This window comes from Notothenia rossii, assembly GCF_949606895.1.
Source record: "Notothenia rossii genome assembly, chromosome: 11".
Taxonomy (NCBI): Eukaryota; Metazoa; Chordata; class Actinopteri; order Perciformes; family Nototheniidae; genus Notothenia; species Notothenia rossii.
The window spans coordinates 18,808,836-18,828,227 of record NC_136910.1 but is presented as its reverse complement, the minus strand read 5'-3'; the positions used below and the strand labels follow the sequence as shown (position 1 = coordinate 18,828,227).

At 41.0% G+C, this 19,392-nt stretch overlaps 1 protein-coding gene across 1 annotated transcript in view; it reads right to left on the bottom strand.

Moving 5' to 3' along the window:
- wnt3 (wingless-type MMTV integration site family, member 3) overlaps nt 1-11,843 on the bottom strand; it is a 29,713-nt gene extending 17,870 nt beyond the window's left edge. Inside the window, exon 1 of the mRNA XM_079658115.1 lies at nt 11,407-11,843. Within this exon, the coding sequence (XP_079514241.1) occupies nt 11,407-11,486 (80 nt within the window). The 5' untranslated portion in view covers nt 11,487-11,843. The remainder of the gene's footprint in view (nt 1-11,406) is intronic.
- Between the last annotated feature and the right edge of the window lie 7,549 nt (nt 11,844-19,392).

Sequence of the window (19,392 nt, the reverse complement as noted above, 5' to 3'; positions counted from 1 at the left end):
TGACTCAGCGTTCTGTCAAGAACTCGAACAAAATATAAATTGTTCGCCAGTTTCAAAATGCAATAAAAGGGTGGATAAAAAAGCATGCATTGTGTCTTGATTTTTAATATACTCTCATGATTGTCTTAACATGGTTTGTTTAGAATCACTGATATCAATATCTAATAAGAATAATCTGAAGCATTTAAATAAAAATGTTCAACCAGAATTAAAATATTAAACAACAAAACAGATACAATGACATTAATCTGTTTATTAACAACGAAAATAATACAAATTAAGTACATATGCCTGGATTTAAAATAACACATTTATACATGTGTACAATCAAATATAACTGTCCTTTGCCTCATTTATAAAATATAAATCTTAGTATCTCACTAGCAGTGGCAACTGCAATCAGTTACAGCTGCCCTAAGTCTGTAGCCAAGTCTAATAACACCCTTGTACACGTTGCTGTGTCAATACAGATATTTATTTTTTAATTATTTGTCTTTACTAGTAACAATACACCTGGTTATCGTAGCAAGCAGTGGAAACTCCCCTCAAGAAGCAACAATTGCCAAGGGCTTGCGTTGCAACGCTCACTTGCCAATATTTCTTTTTTTATTACAATATAGGCCTATGTTTAGCCTACTATCATAGATATAGCACGTTTGTTTATTTTAGCAAACCACGTAGGCTATTCCAAGTAAAATTGAATATAAATGATAATTTATTATCTTTTTGAAAAATAGAGATCGCACATCAGTCCTCTACAGATCAGTCCGATAAAGTCATGCCTAAACAGCAACATTTTACACGATAAATACGAGTTTAAATATCAGCATTTGCCACGGAAGGCGAGTGGCAGCTACCGTAAAACTTCTCTTAACTCTGGCATCTTGTGGCAACTCCCGTTCAGCATGCGCAAATGCCACGGCAAGTTGTGGCATATACTTGCCACGGCAAGTTGTGGCATATACTTGCCACGGCAAGTTGTGGCATATGCTTGCCACGGCAAGTTGTGGCATCTGTGGCATTTACTTGCCACGGCAAGTTGTGGCATATACTTGCCACGGCAAGTTGTGGCATCTGTGGCATTTACTTGCCACGGCAAGTTGTGGCATATACTTGCCACGGCAAGTTGTGGCATCTGTGGCATATACTTGCCACAGATGCCACAGAGTAGTGGCCTCTGTGGGAGATGCCACAAATGCCAAGGCACATGCCACGGCGAGTAGTGGCAACACTCATTGTGTTCTAGTATGATAAATAAAATAACATTATACCTTGAAAATCAATGCATTCGTTCATTTGACACGTTGGTGGTTTTAGGTAGGCTATACAGCGACCCCTGGCGGTTACTATTGTGAAGTGAAAGTAGAAGTAGCCAACCTAAATGTTGGAATACTCTGTTACAAGTAAAGTCATGCATTAAAATGTTACTCAAGTAAAAGCAAAAAATGATTAGCAAAACAATATACTTAAAGTGCATATTACATGTTTTCATTATAATGATTGATCATGAAAGTGTTCTCAAAGCTGGTAAAGGTGCAGCTAGTTTTAATGACTTTGTATACTGTAGTAGGGTATCTTGTGAATTTATTCCAGGAGTAACTATAAAGTCTGATTTAAGACTTGATTATATGTATCATCATTAATCAGAATCTGTAGTAAGTAACTAAAGGTAGCGTATTAAATAAATGTAGGGGAGTAGGCTACAATTACACAATTTACCTCTGAATTGTAGTGGGGTAAGTAGCCTACTACGTAACATACCATTTACATACTCAACTAAAGTACAAGTAGGCTATTTCTAAATCACAAGTACAGTATTTGAGTATACAAGTTAGCCTATTTCCCACCTCTGGTCAACAATGTTAGATTTTTATGTCAACTTACCAATAATATATCTTGAGTATTATCATAAAAATAGCACGTTTATTTATTTTAACAAACCACGTTCTCCAAGTAAAATCTATAGAACATATAATGTTTAATCTTTTTGAAATATATGATCGGACCATCAGTAACAGATTATCAGTCTTGTGTATAGATCAGTCCGATAAAGTCATGCCAAAACAGCGACATTTTACGCGATAAATAGGCCACGGGTTTAAATATCAGCATTTGCCATGGAAGGCAAGTGGCGGCTACCGTAAACCTTCTCTTAACTCTTAACTTGTGGCATTTACTTGCCACGGCGAGTTGTGGCATATACTTGCCACGGCAAGTTGTGGCATATAAGTTGTGGCATATACTTGCCACAGCAAGTTGTGGCATGGTTGTGGCATATATTTGCCACGGCAAGTTGTGGCATCTGTGGCATATACTTGCCACAGATACCACATCTGTGGCATATACTTGCCACAGATACCACGGAGTAGCGGCCTCCGTGGCAGATGCCGGAAGTACTTGCCACTGCCCGCAGATGCCACGAAATGCGCTTGCTGTCTCTCTAAAAAGGACCGGAGCTAGAGTTCGTTCCTGGGTGCGTTGTGCATCCACCTCCCTGCAGCACATACTCTCCACAGCTTTATCAGGAAACCGTATTACTTCTCTCTCCCCCCGCCCCCTTCGCTGCTCTCTCTCTCTCCCCTCCGGTACACGGCACTGTAAGACATAGTGTGGAGTTGCATTAGGTAACGCTGTGGTGGCTGTACTGCTCCAGCTGTCTCCTTTGTGTTTGTTTGTTTCCCCCTGCCTGTGTTTTTTGTGTGTGCGTGGTGGCTGTCACTCCTGGCTCACGGCTCAACCTCCACTCACCTGCTGCAATCAGCTGTGCACCCTCCCCGACTACACACCTGCTTTCCATCAAGCCATTTACAACGACATATCAACGGAGGCTCCACAACCTTTCTCCGCCAGATCGTCAAGTATCAGCCGTATCTCGAGTCTCTCCTCCGGTATACAGCACCGTAGTGTGGAGTTGCATTAGGTAACGCGAGATACAGCTGATACTTGCGCATTAGTTTCTGTTATGGATCAGTATCAACAGTCCTGCCAGTAACGTTACTATATTATCAATGCTACTTTAGTTATAGCCTGATATATGATAGCTAACTTCACAATGTTGTGATGTGACGTTAGCTAACATTCTGTAGCTAACGCCGGTCACTCACCAAGATAGCTGCCCAGTTCTCCACTGGTTCTCCTCACACCACAGCTCAATTTCTCTCCGATGGCCGTTATTTCTTCTAATCCTTGGCTGCTCCTGTTCTCTTGGACGCCTAGCAGGCTCATAATTATAAGGTTGTTGTCCGTCATATGCATTCGAATATTCATGTTCAACTTATACTGTGTCGAAACCTTTATATATACAGTCTATGGTCGAAACTAGCATTGGGATCCATGTTTATTAATACCTTACACCGGCCGCTCTCCCCCTTGTTTCCCCCATGTTACGTCACACGCGGGAGGTCACGTGCCGAGGCTTTTTTATGCGGAATTGAACATTTCTTACAAAAACGACGCCAGATGTCACTGTCGTGTATATTTCTGTATATCTTTTTGAAAATCTAGTGTATTCATCATTTTCCTACACATTTATTCACAGGTGTCTTTAACCTGGAAGTTGCTCTTTAACAATAGCCCTTCTTCAAATGTAGCGTTATATTTTTGATATCAAATGTTGTTTTTTGATGCATGGCGATTTCCTCAAACATTGCTAATATGTCTTTTGAAACATTTTGTGTTTTAATTTCGTATCCTGAATATTATAGCACATGTAACTACACATAGTAGCCTACTCCTTAATGCCTCGCGCACCCACCCGGTCCTTAATTAATGACAAGTGAAGTGAAATACGCTAAATAATATTTTGTATCGGGCTTCCAGCTACTTTGCTAAAGTACATCAGCAAAATCACAACATAGAAACATTTCCATTCAGATACTTCGCTAATATAGAACTCATGGAGGCAAAAAGTCTTCTGCTGTTGTTTAATTTTTTTAATTAGCTTTTTCTAAGCAAATCACATGCAGTCAAATCTGAGCTTGCGATAATAACTATGCCTTTAGCTTTGAAATTGTTATAATGAAGTAAAACGTACTACATTTCCTTCTAGAAAATAGTTGTGTAGTGATTGAAGGAAACATACATTGGAAAATATACTAGTTAAGAATAAGGGATCTAGTGACATTTGTTTCCATTAATTAATTAATGGAAATTAATGTAATTACTAACCTTGTATACTGGTCAGAAAGGCACACATTGAAATATGCTTTACCTTCAGGTTGTTCTTACTGAGTTTTTTAGTGGTTTGTAGTACAAATTGGAGTGTTAAAGTGGCAACCGAAGTATGAGAGTGAAGCAGGGAGGAAAAGCGAGGGATTAGATAGCCTGTCACAATCCATCCCTGCATGCATTATTCCTTAGGCACTGTTGAAAAACCTATGGAAACCTGCATGCATGTATGAAGGCAGAAAGAGCTACCTGGTTCTGTCGGTACTTGTACATTCCCACTTCCAACAAGGTTATCACTGAGATGATGGCAAGAGGTGGAACTCCTTATTAGTATTGCTCATTCTGGGCAACCATTGTAATTGTGTTAATTTTGCACCAGGTTGTTGCTTGTTGCACGACATGCTGAAAACTGCCAATAATGATATAATCCATTTTGTTTCATCACAAGCTAGGACACTGGGATGTGTTTTTAGGTGATGTGGAATTAGGGTTTCTATGTTATTTTACTTTTATTTTACTAGCAAAGAGCATTATATAAAAAGTATTACTTTAAAGAATACAGATAAGTAGATTTAACAAGGAATTTGAAATAATTCATTCTTTGGTAGGGCTGCATGTTATGAGAAACATATCTGTTAATGTAAAATTGCAAAATAATTGCAATAACAATATGAATTGTGATAAACAAATATATATGAAAGTGATAGTTTTGTCTTTCCGCTGCTTTAAGTACTGTATATTGCTTGAATACAAAAAAGTTGTATCCAATATTATTTAATTAAAAGAAAATGAACATCTAACTAAACACAAAACACACTAATAAAAGAAAAGTGTTTACAGTTACATAGTGCAGTTTAGTTCTCTTTTAAAAACGTGTGCGATATTGCCATGCGGGTTATTGGGAAAGTTAATATTGTGATGATGATTTAAAACAGCCCTAGTCTTGAGTAACATATTTGATCCTATTTGATAAGTGCTATAACATTCCAATGTATTTGCTATTGTGGATGATGGGTGCCAGTCGTTCTCAGCCATGTCTGAACAAGGTAACTTATTTCATTAAAGATAAATTAATAATGTCAGCTTATGCTTGGTTTGTGCCTTAAGCGCTGAGTTCTCCTGAGTGTGTGCTGTGACTTTCTCTGTGAGTGCCAGGCTCCTGAAAAGGCCTCTGCAGAATATGTTAAATATATGTATATATTAAACTCTAATCTACCTCTAATTTACCTCTATATGTTGACGCTGCAGCTCAACTTGTCAGATTCACCCCGAGGACATCGTGTTGCTAAAAGAGAGCAGTCAGAAGCGTACATTGAGAACATTGCCATCCCAACTTTATTTATAAGTCCCACAACAGCGTCCGCAGAGACATAAAGACACTCGGAAGAGAGTAAGTGGGCCAAGGAAACTTGCCGGCTTTGCCCGAGGATGGGACTTTTCCTGGTGGAGGATGGAATGCAAAGCTCCTGTCTGTGTTTTGTTGTCTTCTCTCTTTTTTCTGCACACTTTTGATTTGTAGTCCAACAGCTCCTGGCTGATCAGATAAAAAATGACAGGACCCCTGAAAAATGTTCCAACCTGTTCTTTGTTTTTTACCTCTGTTACCTCCCCTTCTTTCCCCTCTCTGCAGACTGTTGCAAAGAGTGTGGAGTTGGGACAAGGAAGCCCTGCAGTCACAAGTATGGAGACGTGAAGAAGGAAGCTTAACAGGGTGTAAACTTGTGAACCTGCCTGTCAGAAAGTGAATGAGAGCAGCAGTAGCTCTGCGGAGAACAAGGCACCGACAAATGAGCGTCAGACTGTAAGCTCTGTGTCTGTAGGTGGACTCTACAGAGTCTGATCTGTTGTCTTGAAAGGATGGAGCTGGTTTGAATGAGAGTCTTGAGGGACTGTGTGAATGAACCACACATTCAAACAGAGCATTGTTCCCTGCCACTGCTCATTAGGGCCAGCTTGTTGACACTGCTGCTTGAATTGTCAGCAGTAATGCATTCTAGGCAAATCATAACTCGTGGTGGATTGTCTGGAATCTACCTTTGTATGTCTGGAGTTTCTTTGTCGCAATTTCAAACACCACATTGTGTGTTTGATAGTACTTAATTGCTAATTGCTCTTGACTTTCGCACGCTTAGGTAATTTGGAAACGAACCCGGTGAAAATGAGCTTGCCAGTCTGCAGATATTTCTCTAACAGGCAGCATGTCAAAGAATGAATGACATGTCATGCATGCTTTTGCCTCTCCCTTTTATTGCTCTGAATCCCTCTGCAGGGCTGGGTGTTGTGCATCAAAATATTTTCGGTGCAGGCTGAACTGTACCAAACTTTCCAGTTTCCACAAAGCTTGCTGCAAGGCTAAGCAGATAAGCAAACGTTGTCTCGTAATCAGTGATCTGATTCTGCCTGATTTAAATTAAAAGAAAAGCAAGGTTGCTTGTTCTAAGAAAATAATTATGATTTTGAGATCCAGGCTTTTTTTTTCATATTCTATTTGTAAAAATATAGTTATATTTTCTGACTATTTAAACCTTATTCCCTGTAATTGAGCGACTTTGAATGCTGGCCCTGTCTTCCTTTCCTCACTGCACTCTGATTTGTTGTTTGGTTGACCTGGTCAGTGGCCTGAGGGCTTCCACTGAACATAGGCTGTACAGGTGTGAGCAACCCATCTCTGTTAGTGACCCTGTGTGTTAGAGACATTGCTTTCTGCTAATAATTAACCTCTGAAACAAGCCATACAGGTGAGATCAGTCAGGTAATGAAGACTTTAAATATTGTGTGTGTGTGCCTCCACACGTGTGTGTCCCCTAATGATCTCTTTGCCTCTGGCCGTTGCCGTTTTCCCTTTGAGGAACTGCCCTGGCCTGTGTTTTAGTGCAGCTAATAGCTGTGCACTGGGGGACTTTGCCATTTCCCACAAGAGACCATTGGGTGTCCTTTGATAGTGTGTGAAGATTAGAACTCACCTTCGCTGCTTTGAAATACCACTCTCCTTTGAACCTCTTGCCTAGCTTGGGTTTGACTGTAATGTCATCCCACATGCTTGTTCAGTGACGACAGTTTTGTTAGTTTTTTTTGTCACGAAACATGTTTGTTGAGAACATGAAGGTAACTCTCACTGACTGTACAGTTAAAGACTGGTGCAGGTTTTAGTGCATTAAGACAAAGGTAACATTTATTCATGCTGAACTTGCACAAACTCTCAATTCTAGTTGACTTTATGTTAGTTTATAACTAACAAATTCAAGTTATACAAAGTAAATGCTTAATGTGACCAATAACATTGTTAGACTGAGGCTCAGTGCCAATCTTAGAAAAAAAGAAAATAAACACTGTAGAACTGGTGTTTTGTTTAATTTGTCGACCAATCAAACAATATTGCTTCCCACAACTTTGATTTGGTGTGTAGGATTGTTGCCCATCTAGATCTAGCTTCTTTTGTTGAAAGAAACATTTTAAAAAGTTGATCTTTGGGAGTTGTCCATCAAATAAGAATCTAATGAGAGAATACGCTTTTATTTAGCAATATTAATAATAGTATAACTCTCAAAGAAGGTAGGGAACATTTTACTGCACAATGTGTACTTCACTTCCGAAAGGTTTCGAATGCGGGACTTGTGATTATTTTCACAGTAGCACTACTTTACCTACGTAAATTGACTTATTTTATTCTTTCAACAAATGCCTAAGTCATAAATGTTTTTGAGGAATTGCTTCCTTATCTCCTGTATCCCTGTGGATGTCTCTTTCTGCGGAGACTTTTTTCTTTGGCTTTAGCCCAAAATTGCCTTTGACCCTGGCCCTATGGCGGCCCTCAGCCATTCATAATGGAACCCCAAAGTTTCTTATGAATGACATTCTTCTGGACTTTCCTGCTCCTTTCTCTACCTTCCACCGCAATGCTGAGAATAATACCCGAACATCCTTGATCTTTTCACACAAGGCGGCAGACAGAGGATTTTCCCGCAGTAAGAATCATTTAAGTGATCCCTTTTCCAATGGTAGGGGTTTTTGGGGTTGAAGATTGGATTGAAGATTGGAGGCGGGGGGTGTCACAGTCAGATAATGACATTCCTGAGACCCAGAGATGGACTCTAGCGCCCCATTTAAGCCGCTCAGGTTGAACTGGATAGGTCTGTGTATAGACTTGGCAGTTTGGTAAATCTAGATAGCTTTGCGTGAGATTTTCCGAGAGGTATGACAATATTAAGGCTACTCCAAGACGGCGAACACAATGTTGGTCAGGAAGCCGTATTTAGGCTTATAGCCTACGTGCTTCAAATTTTAATTAAAAGATGTTGAAATTGATCCTTGAAAGAAAAAAAATGTACAATAGTATTTACACTGGTAAAATAGTTTTTCTTAAGATTTGGCAAATGGTAAAACTAGATTTTGTCCATTATGTCGAGTTACTTGCTAACAGTTTTGACTTCCTCATATTTCTTGTGTTTCCTACTCAGATTGTCAGACTGGCAATCTTGTTTCTCCTCAGAGAGTGGAAGTAAAACAAACCCTGTCTGGTGCACTAATCCAAGAAACTTTGGTTGATCAGGACTGCATCCTTTGCCTATTAAAGCTGATAATGTATGCTGACATTATCTCAAAAGAAGACAAAATAGCTTTATGGTTTAAAACATTTTAAAGCAAATAACCCTTGCGCCATTTTTTTTATCCGCCTTTGTCTTCTTTATCCCTCCCATTAACCACACTTATGTACATTTTAAGTTTAGCATTTGAAATATTTGTGAGGAAAATTGATGGCCCTACTTTAAATTGCAGAACAATGTACATCAAGTGTATTATGTCTCTGATTTAACAGTTGTGATAACAGAGGGTAAGGAGAATAACAGTTATTGGATTTAACCTTTTAGTGGCTGTGATATGACAGAGTTAAAGCGATGATCTCTGCCGTTGCTCGATGTTTGGCATCGAAGTAAATTGAGCTGAGGTAATTCCTTGCTGAAAGTGACTGTCATCATTCACTTAAAACCGCTGCTGTTTACGCAAAGAACACAAACACACATCTGGCTGACAGAGCGGCTTAAGCTGCTCTGAAAATAGTTTATCAGTTAAGCCACGCAGGCTTAATACAATATTAGACGAGACTTTTATAAACAACGCTTATGTCATAGTCCTCAGCAAGTTCTCAGATATTCTTTGATTTTTAAATGCAGGTTAAAAGGTGAATAACAGCAATACGTCAAAAAACATATCTTTTTCATTCCCTAACCAAACAGGCTGTATGGTGTTGTCAGATAATTGGACAGAGACCTGTGGATTACGTAGGGATCTTTAAGATGTCATAAATTCTCGCAAACTTTGTTGTTTAAAGCTGCCGTTTCCCCAACATTCTTCCATTTCAAGGAGGCAATTTACTGCTCAGTCGCGCCTTTTCCAAACCCACCTCATTAGCTTTCTGTGTCTTTCTACTACACTTCATTTTCCTCCACGCATATGTGCATATCAGCGGAGTTATTTATGCTCTGTTTTGTTTTCAACACCCCATCTTGTCAAAGCAAAGCTGCCAGGCATAAAGCAGTCAAAAGTGCTCTTCCCTCCAACCCGTCCCACCTTGGCTGGAGAATTTATGGCCAAGTCCTCGCCCCTGAGACAGAAGCTGAGAGGGGCCTGCTCGGGCCTTGGCTGGCTGAAACTCGGCACCCTGTTGTTTGACGCAACACGTTATTTTGTCTCTTTTCGGACACCGCAGGGTGACGCCACTGACAGCGCTGTTTGACATCAATTCCTCAGCACCTGCCCAGTCACCTGGAGCTACGGCTACTGCTTTTCATCCCTCCACCCTTACAGTAACCCATTCCATGGCCTACACTTCAAATCATCTACCCAAATCAAAGGTGGTGCGCTTTGTTGAGGTTTGAACATTACACCAGTGTCATGTAAGCTCCTTGAACAGAACAGCTGCAGGTAATTCACAGAGAGAGAATCCCAAGCTCTTTGTCACTGTTGTCTGATGGGTCCTGCTGAAGCCAGCAGTGGGTGTAAAGTCCTCTCTGCCATTAACACTTCAGCCCTGTGGCCTGTGTGCTTGGCAGCTGCCTGCTCTGTAAATGAAACCAGAAGATGCTCGTGGTTTGGACAGCACTACGGTGGGACCACATGCTTGTTGGGCTACTAAAAGTGCAGTGGCTCTGACAAGTATTGTGTTGTGAGCCAAAAGAGCTTTGTCATACGCCCTCGCAAATATCTCCAAAATACAAGCTTTATGTTACAAAAGAAGACCAGGAGCTATGAGGTCAGCTGCATGTAGCTGAATTTGTAATGAGATAAACCTCTACATTTCAGTTACTGGTGCCAAAAGCGATCTGGGATAATTTAACAAAGAATAAAACCCTGCGGCACCTAAACATATTGTCTCCTGGCAAATCCGTGGTGGAGGGGGTGAATTGTGGTGCAATTGAAAAGCAAACTGTAAAGCTTAACTGTTTTAATTTAATTACAGCCGATACCTCATAGCAGATTGCAATTTTTTTGTATTTTCATGTTTAACACTGGCAAAAATGTTTGTACAACACATAAATCTACCAAAAAAAGGCAAATATAATTCAGATTGAAATTAGTGCAATTTTTGGGAGCCGCCGGCCTGAATGTAGAACAGTGACGCACAATAGCTAACAAAACAAAATGAGGCTCATCTTATAAGTCATGATTGTTCTACTCCCTGAGGCTCTCCTAAAATGATATGGTTGTACTTCAAGAAATAAATTGATTACGGTTTAGAAAGAAGAGCCTCTTTTGAGGCTTTGTTGAGTAGTCACGAGCAACAACAGCGTTGTCATCATCGGAGAGCGATATCTACAATTTATGTACAAATGAATGATCTGATGAGTTATTGTTGTGGCTGAAAAGCCTCATAAGTCCTTAAACTGCTGTTGACAATTCATATCAACATGGCAACCTCTTCGCCAAAGTATTTTTCCTTAAATAAAAAAAACCCTCCATATTTTAAAATTATCTAAATGCTCACAAACTAAAAAAATCATCCCCTTTGCATCAAAACATACTCCAAAATGATAAATGGATCTGAGTATAGAGGGGAAAAGAACGGAGAGCCTTTTCCGTTGCACTAGAATTTGAGGTTAAGATTCTTTGGACTGGGCCGGAACATTTTTCCACACTAAAAGTGCACATTCTGCCCCCTCAGAAATAATCATTTGACCCAAAAAACCCTCTCTCTCTGTATGCGTCTATGGTCTGATGCTGAAACTGTGGATTTGTACTCACCACCAGATGGGATAGCCTCCAAGCACCCGTGAGCTGGACAACCACACACACATCAAATATCCAATCAGATACAAATCCATGAGGTAAGCCTTGTAGTGTGTGAGAGGGATCAATACATAGAACTTCCAGCAAGCAATGAAGAAGAGTTTCCAGGAAGAGAAGCTTGATTGTTGAATGATGGGAATATTTAAGTGATATTGAGAAAAAAAGAAATCTTCCTCCTGTTTTCCCCCTTCTTTGAGTCGGGCCAGGAAAGTGTGTCTGTCTCCTAGTAGTTAAGAGAATAAGTGTCTCTTACACACATGCACACACGCTCCTACCCGTCCTCTCCTTCCCTCCCTCTCTCTGAGGTTCTTCCCTAAGGTAGATATCTTTTTCTCTCTCTCTACTTTTTTCTCCCTGAGGATGCCTCATCCACAGGCCCAATATTAAAGGGGGGGAGAGGCGGGGGGAATGAGGTTTGGAGATGTCAGCTGGCAAGCCAATCACAGGAGATGGCCTTAGGTTACGAAAAAAAAATTATTATTCGTTCCCATCTGTCAATCACACGCCACCCCCTGGTAATGTGGAAAAGAAAGGAAAGAGTGAAAAGAGGGAGGGAGGGAAATGAGAAAGGGAGGGACACATGAAGAAAGGTAGAGCAGAGTTGTTACTCAACTTGTTTCATGTGTGATCATTGAAAAAAAAAATAGTGGCTGGAGGTGAAGAGATGCAGGCCAGTTTCTCCTTTTCTCTTCCATACGGGGTTTGACGTTCGTTCTGACACATTGATTTTTAGGGGTTGCGCCCTGACTAATTGAATGGGATATATGTACACACACACACACACACACACACACACACACACACACACACACACACACACACACACACATAATCTCTGTCCGACTCACAGGGACATATACAGTGAATTTTCTAAATTGTTGTCCTCCCACCCCAACAGGGGGGGACATAAAAGGGGACACAATAAAGCCATAAACTGTGGTGGTGGCTGGGCCAGGCATGCAAGGTTATATGCTTCAGCGGCCCAAAGGCGACACATTTTACATCAATACTATTGTCATTCTGATGGGCTGCGGGGCGAGCAGCCGTGGGACGGGGGGAGGAGGGGGGGAGAGGATAGGGAGGCAGATAGAGTGAAGGAGGAGGGTGGGACACTTGTGATGGACTTAGCCTGAAGTGAGCATGCATTTGATTCACACACAAGGAAACTGATCAGGACGAATACAAACAAGATAGCCGGCAGAGATCAAAGAGAGCCAGACGTAGTGATAACAATCTTGTTAAGAGTTTTGTCTCAAAGGATTAGCACTCATGGAAAGAATGACCACTAACAACCACTGCAGGAGACAGTTTGAAGCCAGTAATGAAGGGGTTCATCAGAATGAAGCTCATACATCACAGAACATAACTTTTTATGATCCGTGAGGCTCTGACACTTCTCTCACATCAGGATTATTCAGATGTATCGGACAGTTTTCTACTAGTTTTGTTGCCCTTAAGAGACTTATGTCAGGGGTAGCAGAGAACTCTGCTTTTTTTTATGTCACTTTTGTTACACTTTAAGGCTTTTTAAACCACATATTTAAAACATGTGACACTCATTGGAAATACATTAACAAGTAACTAGACCAGATGGACTACCTGACAGATTTGTAGATTAAGTGTGTGCAGCCATGTGGAAGCCAGCCTTTGGGAGATCTGTTTCCAAGTGAGGAAAGTCATGATAAGTTCAATAACATAGTAAGAGATGTTTTGTTGGTGTCATCCTGATTTACTATTGTAGCAACAACAAAAATGAGATATTATTTGTTGACTTTCAGGAAGCATTTCACCCGTACACAATTACAAACATTTGATACCTGTACGTCTTTGCAACTGAAGGTTATTTTACTAATTCATCTAGACGTTTGTTTGTTTAATTTATCAAATGGTTTATAGAACGTTACACAATATTGAAAAATGTCCATCCCAGCTTTATAAAGCTGGTCTTTTAAATGACAGTCATCTCCATTTTAAGGGGCACAGTTTGTTTGAACAATGTAGATGAATTGGTTATCAAAATAGTTAGGTTTTGTTTCTGTCCATAATCTCCTCAATAAGTTGACCATCTTTGCAGATTCAGTTCAGTATGCTGTTAGAGTGACAGGTGACTAAAATATCGTACGTTCACTGTTGTTTTAACTGTTTCAGCAGTATTTATACTTGAAATACGTTCACTGTTGTTTTAACTGTTTCAGCAGTATTTATACTTGAAATAAAAAAGATCCCCTTGTCTGTCCCTCTGTTGTGTGTTGCCTCGGGGCCGCAATCCTTCTGCTGAGGATCTCCAGGGCGTGAGGGAGCCTCGGTGGACTGAGGGGGCTGGAAGGTCGCTCAGCAGGGGCTGGGAGCGTGCACTCTGCAGAGAGGAGGCTGAGTGCCCACCGTGGGGAGAGGGCTCAGTGACCACAGTCTGGAGGTCAGTAGTGGAGGGCCCCTCTTCAACCGCCCCTTCTGTGTTTTATTCCTCCATAACAAAGAAGATAGGGAAACAGGCAGTGAGTGAGCAGCACTCGACCTACCGCCCTGTTTGAGAGGGGAGGGTGGGGGTCCTCCGAGCCTCTAAATGTGACAATAATTGATCGATATCTTTGTGGAGCTCCTATGAAGTCTGCACTGTTGCCAGTCGTGGTGGGGAGTCTTCTGCATTATACCAATAAAGATGGCTTTTCTATGCCTCGAGTCAAGATGTCATTGCGGTGCTGACAATGAGGCAGGTCTGTTTCCCATCATAAACATTGTCATGTGTTACAGCATCGCCAGAAATGTGCCGAGCTCAGCTCTGGGATTTGGACGACACTTGCTCTGCAGGAGCTATAGACGGTGTGCAGGGCCAGGGATGGATGGGGGGGGAATGTGACATTGGTCTAATTTATGAGCACAGGCAGAGGAATCAGTCTGCGGTCTATATCGGAGCAACATTGAAACCACGTTTCTCAGGTCGAGGCCACAAGTGCAACACAAACTGTCTGGAAAGTCAACAGCAATTAAAGGGATAGTTCGGATGTTTTTCTGGGGTTGGATGGGATACAATCCATTGATGGTGGCCACAGACAAGTGAACCAACATTGAAGGAAAGCAATGTACTTTATTGCTGTGGAGGGGAACAGCACCAACATATATATTACCTTTCTAAAGAAAACCCCACCACCAAAACATCTACAGTTGCAAGAAAAAGTATGTGAACCCTTTGGAACTACCTGGATTTCTGCATAAATTGGTCATAAAATGTGTTCTGATCTTCATCTAAGTCACAACAATAGACAAACACAGTCTGCTTAAGCTAAAACCACACAAACAATTATATGTTTTTATGTTTTTATTGAACACACCATGTAAACATTCACAGTGCAGGGTGGAAAAAGTATTTGAACCCTTGGATTTAATAACTCGTTGACCCTCCTTTGGCAGCAATAACCTCAACCAAACGTTTCCTATAGTTGCATATCAGACCTGCACAACGGTCAGGAGGAATTTTGGACCATTCCTCTTTACAAAACTGTTTCAGTTCAGCAATATTCTTGGGATGTCTGGTTTGAATCACTCTCTTGAGGTCATGCCACAGCATGTCAATTGGGTTGAGTTCAGGACTCTGACTGGGCCACTCCAGAAGGCCTATTTTCTTCTGTTGAAGCCATTCTGTTGTTGATTTACTTCTGTGCTTTGGGTCGTTGTCCTGTTGCATCACCCATCTTCTGTTGAGCTTCAATTGGTGGACAGATGGCCTTAAGTTCTCCAGCAAAATGTCTTGATAAACTTGAGAATTCATTTTTCCATCGATGATGGCAATCTGTCCAGGCCCTGAGGCAGCAAAGCAGCCCCAAACCATGATGCTCCCTCCACCATACTTCACAGTTGGGATGAGGTTTTGATGTTGGTGTGCTGTGCCTTTTTTTCTCCACACATAGCGTTTTGTGTTCCTTCCAAACAACTCAACTTTGGTTTCATCTGTCCACAGAATATTTTGCCAGTAGTGCTGTGGAACATCCAGGTGCTCTTTTGCAAACTTCAAACGTGCAGCAATGTTTTTTCTGGACAGCAGTGGCTTCCTCCATTTTATGACCAACTTATGCAGAAATCCAGGTAATTCCAAAGGGTTCACATACTTTTTCTTGCAACTGTATACTGGTTTAACTTTACGCTCTATTTATATTTTCATCACTTTACCTTGCAGTGGCCACACTGCGCACCCCTACTGAGCTGGTTTCTACGGTTACCTGAGAAAAGGCCGTAACCAGGTCCGGCTCTTTCTCAGGCCTAATCAGCGTATTACCACAAAGAAGGACATGTGTTTGCCCCCCCCCACCACTCTACCCTCCCTACTCAATCCGACCAGCATGGCTGGACACAGGCAGCCAATAAAACCAGGATTAGGAGGGTATCTACACACACTGGGCTGTAGCGAAAAAGTTTTTGAACACGCCCAATCCCGCCCTGCTCCCTTCACAAACTTCTTTTCATTCTTCTCCGTCTCGTTCCCTCCATCTTTCACTTTATTTCACTTGCCTCCATGTTTATATCCTTCCTTTGCCTCTTCCTTTCAGAGCCGTCACCCTGTAAGCTCTTCACACAATAGGGCATCCAGAAATTACTCATTTTGCCGGAGCAGTTTGCAAATTCCCAATGCCTCTCCTATTATTCTCTGGATCCTGTGGGTTTTTTTTTTTTGCTGCTATGATAATGAAATGTGCTCCATCACAATGACAAAGCTGTTCATCTGTTTGGCTGCGTTTATGAGTTGTATTTATTTAAATGTACGCTCCTTTACATATTTTTGCATGAATTCCCGCTTCTCTTCACATGTGGCAAATTTAAATCTCCCATTCTAATTGCATGACCACGAACCAGATTTTCATTTGGCTCCATCTGTGAAGTAATTGCCTGATAAATTAATACCAGATAGTCATAATGACCCAGTGTGCTATGTGCTCCGTCTGCACAGGAAGTGCATCGTGTCTAATGTCATGATTTGTCTGGAGAGAATTTGGAAGTTATGCGGTAGCAGAGGGACTGCTGCCTCACCTCAGCATCCTCGCTAATGTGTCCTGGAAATGGGAGAGTGTTAGGGATAATATCAATGCCTTTGTCAGGACTTTTTAAGACGGGGGACAAAGAGGACAAGAGCTGTTCCCCCCCAAATAAACCTTTTTCATTAGAGCAGCAAACACTTCATCCCTGCGCTGTGTGAGGGAAGCTGTATGAGCCGCTCAGCGAGGTCCCACAGGGAAGAGCCTAAAACCCTCAGCGGTCTTCAGCCGGACACTGAGGCGGCCTAATTAAAGGGCACTTAAGCCCCACAATGTGCGCGGTGCAGGTTGGAGGTGGTGGGGGTCCCCGCCGAGAGGGACAGAATTCATGGCACTCGTAAACAAGGGAGTCCAGGACAGAGGGACAGAAGAGGGCTATGTGCCAGAGATTTTGTTCACACAAGATGAAGAGTCAACAGCCTTCCCCATCCCTCACCCCTCCTTAGCCATCCCCCCTAATAACCACCTTCTTCAGAGGAGCTGCGAACACAATGCCGTCCCACTCCCCTCCTCTTGCTCTCAATCACTGTTGGGACAATGAGGGGGACCCCCCCAACCCCAACCCACCACCATCCTTCTGCCCCTCCCCGACCCCCAAACAGACACTTCTTTTATTGAAATTCTTTGGTGTTCTAATCCTCAGCTTCCTCCAGGGGCAATAATGGACTCCCTGCGTCAGCCTTTTCCAGCGGGGCTATCATCCAAGCCTGCCTGGGTCACAAGTCCACTGTCCTGTTGGAGAGGCCTGCCTGGCCCTGTCCCTGCTGTAGCATGCGGCGTATCTGCAGGCCTCACAAGCCCACATGCCCCTGAGCGTAAGGAGTCATTTGTTTCAATATCCTTAAAGATTTTTATATTTTCAAGCACTGCCCAATGATAGCTGGTAATCGTTCCCATAATCTGATGCCTTACCCTTTAGATTTACAGAACAAGTTGGATTGGGAACATTTCAAATGTGCTATGACAAAATAAAGACTGGCAATATTTAGTTCGATTATTTTTTTTAAATGTTTGGCATATACAATTTAAGAAAATAGTTTAAAATGTCCATGATAGTTTCTCAAAATCCAATGTGATGTCTATAAATTTATATGACAGTCCATACTCAGAGATATTTACTAAGATATGAGCATGATATAAAACAAAGAAAAGCAAGAAATCTAATCTGTATTAGTTTGTCAAAGATCTTTCTGTGTGTTGATTTGTCAGCTCACCATTGTCATGTGGAAAGTGCAGTTTATTTTGATAGTTAAACCAGATATCACTTTGTCTACCCTTTTTAATATACAGGATGTTACCCTCCTGGACATAAATGGGATAAGACAACAGCAGCACAAGATATAGTGATCATAAAGTAGAATCTAATCTTCTTAATCATATTTTCAACAAAGACTGCACATTAACTTTAATATAAGGAGGTGTTGAATGAAGCCAGTACTGTGTATGGCACTCCATCAGAACTGAAGCATTCATTCCGCATTGCAACACATTAGGTTAAATATATTTGGTATGGTCTGATTTCCACCATTAACATTTATATATTGATAATTGTGTCATTGTGAATGATGCTGAATTATCCTCATCCGATATGTATATAGAACAAACTGGCACATCTTAATCTTTGACCTTACAGTAATACATGCACTTAAATAAATGTACAGGAATTAAATAGAAAAGAGGAGAGTGAGCTTCACTGAACTATCATACGTTTGAAGTTGACTGCCCCACTGCTTGTGTCTAAGCCACTCACTGGAGGTGTTTGAGTTCAGACTCCAGGATGGCAGCAGCCATTAAAAGTGTGTTGATGCTGACATCTGCTGGTCACACAGTCAGAAGGTCAAGTACATGTCAAATAAATACCTTATAAACATGGAGCAATGATCTAGTTATGTGGCAAAACAACTAACGCTAAATAATAACAAATGTTTGACATTATTTACCAGAATGCAATATGATGTCTACAGAATGGCATACTTGTAGTTGCCAACAGTCAATAAAATGTATATATAAAAAGCAGCATCTTTTAAATCTTTAATTCATCATCAAATAATTGTGATATGTTTGTAGTGGCAAATCGTTGCAATATTGCTTTATTTGCCACAACAAAGAACAAGCTGCTTCGAATTTTTGAAATATTTGTCATAAAGTAGGTTTTTTATGACTAATGCAAGCTTCATTCAAGTATAGTATATCATATCACTCTAAATAATCTTTTAGCACAAGAATATTATAAAGACTAAATGCTTTAAAATCATTAACCATTTTCTACAATGAATGGAAGACCAATAAAGCTGGCTCTTTTCAGGGGGATTCAACAAGTAAAAGGAATGTTACAAACTGAAATATTTACAATATAATACTCTTCTTAAGTATGAAATGCTTTTGGAGCAGTATTATAGCAACCAGTTCATCAAATTCAAAGAAAACAAAGATGAGTATGAAAGTCATGGTTCACGTGTTGGTTTTATTCCTCCCTGAAATGAATGCTTGTTAGGAATAGTATGTCGTAGATAATTAGATACAAGTGTATGGAATAGTCAGATATCCCTTCTAGTCTGAAGTCAAATAATGTTTCTTTGTCTAAGCCACTGATGCCAGAACAAAGTAGAACATGAAATGCATCTGATCATTAAAAGCTTTGATTACTGGCATGAGTCCTTCTAATGGAATCACATTGCTTCTGAAAGGCTTAGCCAGATGACCTGCAGGCATTAGCCAAAGCATCAAGAAATGTAGTCCATATCCGAACGCCTATTATATGTGTGGTTGTGTGAGAAATGAAGAACACTGCAGGAGTTTGAAGCCTTGATTTTCTGGAAGCCAAAGTTTCTTACAGTAAAATGTGAAACCCACTCCTGTTGGCTGAGACTAAATATTTGTAAAGATAGGTGCTGTCTGACAAAACATACAAGCAACA